General features: G+C 57.7%; 1 protein-coding gene across 1 annotated transcript; it reads left to right on the top strand.

Annotated features, from left to right (window-relative positions):
• Nucleotides 1-721: 721 nt before the first annotated feature.
• LOC104356681 (histone H2A.Z) lies at nucleotides 722-3049 on the top strand. The gene is made up of 5 exons (XM_042808240.1): nucleotides 722-893; nucleotides 1347-1424; nucleotides 1831-1944; nucleotides 2384-2513; nucleotides 2653-3049. The coding sequence occupies exons 1-5, from the start codon at nucleotides 891-893 to the stop codon at nucleotides 2712-2714; spliced, it is 387 nt and encodes a 128-aa protein (XP_042664174.1). The 5' UTR covers nucleotides 722-890; the 3' UTR covers nucleotides 2715-3049.
• Nucleotides 3050-3479: the final 430 nt, after the last annotated feature.

Here is a 3479-nt window from a genome sequence, read left to right as displayed (position 1 = left end):
GAAGCCGGCAGGACCCGGCCTCCACGCCGCGGCTCCGGGGAGGCGAGCGCGGGCCGGGCGGCCGCGGGCGCGCAGGGGCGGGCGGCTGACGGGAGGGCCCCCGCCGCGGCCTGCGGGCAGGGCCGCCCGCGGCCTGAGGCGACGACCGGGCGGCTGCCGGTTCGGCTGCCAGCCCGCTCCGGGTACGCTTCTGTTTCTTTTTATTTATTTCCGCCAGACTTTAGGTCTCAGAGAGCGACGGCAGCTCTCAGGGACTCGTGGAGCGACACCCCCGACCGGCAGCAGCCGGCGCCCCCGAAAGCCCGCCCTGATCGCGGGCGGCCCGCTCACTCCGCGGGAAGGGACCGTCCCCACGCCGCCTCGGCCAGCACCGCCGCCGCGGGAGCGGGTCCCCAGGCCCGGCCGTACGGGGACTACGCCTCCGTCCCCCTGAAATAACGGCGGAGGGCAAGAAGCGGGCCTGGGCGGCGGTTCGGTGCGGGTGGAGCCCTGGCTTTCGCCGGCAACACTGGGACAGAGCCTCCGCCGCCGCCCGAGACTCGGCCCCCCCCAAACCCTCAGAATCCCAACCCCCCGCCACCTTGGCGCCTGTCCCTTTAAATAGCGGCGGCCTCTCCCGCACTCTGCATCGTGAGGCCGGCCCCGCCCCGCCCCGCCATTGGTTGTCGCGGGGGGAGAGCGGCCCGCCCCCGCCCGCAGCCATTGGCTAGGGGCGAGGCTGGGGTTCCCGGATGCAGGCACGTTCGGCGGTTATAAAGCGCCTGGGGAAGGCGGGAGCGGGCGCAGTTTGAATCGCGGCGGGTCGGGGCAGGTCGGTGGTGTTGCCCGGGCTCCGTGCGTGCGGGACGCTCTCTTCCTCTGCCTGCCCCTGCGCGGCGGTCCGGTTCGCGATGGTGAGGAGCCGCGGGGGTGTGGGGGGGTGGGTCGCTGAGGTGGGGCAGGCTGCCGGCGGGTGGCAGGGATCGCGCTGATGCGGCTGTGGGCGTGAGGGGGGAGGGCGCGCGGGGGGTCGGGAGCGCGGGTGGCGCGCGCCGGGAGGCGCGTTACCTGCCGGTAGGCGGTAAAAAGATGGGGGGGGGGGGGGGGGGGTCGCACGCGCGCTAGCGCCGCTGAGGAGAGGGAGTGGCGGCCGCGCATGCGCTCGCGGTGCGGCCTGTGCCGCTAAGTGGTAACGTGCAGCGCGCACGCGCCCAGGCGCCGCGCGCGCCTGCCCGCGGGGCGGGGGAGAGGAGGGGAGTGCAGCGCATGCGCAGTGGGGCGCGGCCGCCGAGCCTGGGAGGTGCGGCGCCTCTGAGGGGGGACGGCGGGCGCGGCGGCTCCAGCACGCTGCTTTTTCTCTTGGCTAGGCTGGCGGTAAAGCTGGGAAGGACTCTGGGAAGACCAAGACCAAAGCAGTGTCCCGTTCTCAGCGGGCTGGACTGCAGGTGAGCAGGGACTGGGGGGTGGGCGAAGGAAAGTCTGGTTGGCTTTCCATCCCAAGGCTGGTTGAACCTTGCAAAACCTGCACAGTCAGTCTGTTGTCCAGAATAGCATAAGGATGTGTTTGATCCTTGAGTGCGCTAATGTCTGGCTTGACTAATTTTAGACCTTTTCCATATCTGTGCAGGCGGGCAGAGAATTCCCTTGTGGCTGTTGCTACTGCTTGTGGTTAGAATTGTGAAGTTGATGATGTTAACTTGGCATAGGGTGTCCTTAGCTGGATTCTCAAGCATTAAGATGTAGTCTGTGCTTCTGCCACTGGGATTCTGTTTCCAGCATGCGGTTTAGAGTAGTGGCTTGCTTTTTCTGTCTCTGTCGTCACTGGCTATTCATACTTCTCTTATTTTCCAGTTCCCTGTTGGCCGCATCCACAGGCATCTGAAGTCAAGGACTACCAGCCATGGGCGTGTAGGAGCCACAGCTGCTGTGTATAGTGCTGCAATCCTGGAGTACTTGACAGCTGAGGTAAAGCTCCTGCAAGGGATGCAAGCGAGTTGGTCAACTTCAAAATGACCAGTCTACTGTATTTTGCCAATTTGGACTGGGCTTCACTTGCTCTGAGCCAGTTTTAAGTGCAGGAGTTTTAACACTTTAGGAGACCATGAAATAGGCATGGGCCTTTTGCTCTGCATTTTCTGTAGGTCAAATCGCTATGACTGATAGGAAAGATGGAATAGTGAAGTGTTTTATAACAAGCCATTACAGCAAGTCGTATCTGCTGTAAAAGCATTTAGTCTGCTCTTGGGGAAAACTGACTGTGGTGCTCCAAAGGAGGAGCCTTTTCAAGAGAGACATCGTTTGCTGTCTTGGTGTCACTAGTCGTGTGTTTGGCATAGAGATTAAGTCTGCACAGTTGGCCTCTCTTGGCTTGTGTAACTCAGTTTAAAAATGGTTTTGTCCTCAGGTTCTTGAGCTGGCAGGAAATGCTTCCAAAGATTTGAAGGTGAAACGCATCACTCCCCGTCACTTGCAACTGGCAATTAGAGGAGATGAAGAATTGGATTCTCTCATTAAGGCAACAATTGCTGGTGGTGGTATGTGAATTGCTTGCTAGTGGTGACTTTTGTGGCAAGAACTCTGACTAGAGGTTGCTTAATGCTGTTGTTTGAAGTGCAAAGCTGAGGAAAATTGCTGAAGATCAATAACATGGTCTTAATTGTTGTTCTTTCTTAGGTGTAATACCGCATATCCACAAGTCTCTCATTGGCAAGAAAGGACAACAGAAAACTGTCTAAAGGATACCAGGATTCCTCGTTATCTCAGGACTCTTCAAGTACTTAATTGTCCAGTGTTGGTGATGCCAGTGGACTGTATCTGTGAAACACAATTTTGCCTTTTTGTAACTTTGAGAAGCTGAAGCTCCCTTGAGCTTTCTAACAAACCAAATTTCTGCATTGAAGTCTTAACCGTATTTAAGTGTTACCATGGCTTCAAAGAAGCTATTGTATTTGTAGTGGGTTTTGATTGAGCTGACTGGTTTTTAGATTGGTTTAAGTAAAGGAAATGTTTGGTTTTTGTACAGACTTTTCATCCACTAGAGTGGAAATATTCAATAAATGTTATATCAAGACTGATGTTCTCTTGTCCACTAACTGAAAAATACTTGGGTGTCAACTGTGCAGCTCTGAGTTGTTGCAAGAACAGGCGGCTCTGACAGTCCCAGCGGCTGCGCTTGGGCTGCCCGGGGCCCCAGCCCTGGCTCACAGCGCTGGCTGGGCACCACCCAGTGAAATGGCACCTGGGTCTTATCCTGCGCAGTTCTGGTGTTGCTGGCCGAGCCCGCTGCATAGCAAGGCGGGGGTCTGTGATGGAGGAAGAGGGTAGGCTGTGAAGGGATGTTGAAAATCCACAACGTCAGCTGATTTTGTTTGATGTACCCTGACCACTCTCTTAAGAGAGACTCTGGAGAGACACCCCTAAAAGCAGGGGCTGTGCTGCAGCAGCTTCCCCTGGCTCAGTGTCTGAACTCTGCTGCCAAGGTAGCAGGTGGGTACTTCTCT

The sequence above is a fragment of the Tyto alba genome, unplaced genomic scaffold (assembly GCF_018691265.1).
Source record: "Tyto alba isolate M040663 unplaced genomic scaffold, T.alba_DEE_v4.0 Super-Scaffold_6, whole genome shotgun sequence".
NCBI lineage: Eukaryota > Metazoa > Chordata > Aves > Strigiformes > Tytonidae > Tyto > Tyto alba.
The sequence above is the reverse complement of the archived record's forward strand: the minus strand, read 5'-3'. Positions and strand labels throughout refer to the sequence as shown.

What these genes read in the sequence shown, in the direction of transcription:
- LOC104356681 (XM_042808240.1), top strand. An exon ending in TGGAGTACTTGACAGCTGAG is followed by an intron (nt 1,945 to 2,383) that starts GTAAAGCTCCTG and finishes TTTTGTCCTCAG; the next exon opens with GTTCTTGAGCTGGCAGGAAA. An exon ending in GGCAACAATTGCTGGTGGTG is followed by an intron (nt 2,514 to 2,652) that starts GTATGTGAATTG and finishes GTTCTTTCTTAG; the next exon opens with GTGTAATACCGCATATCCAC.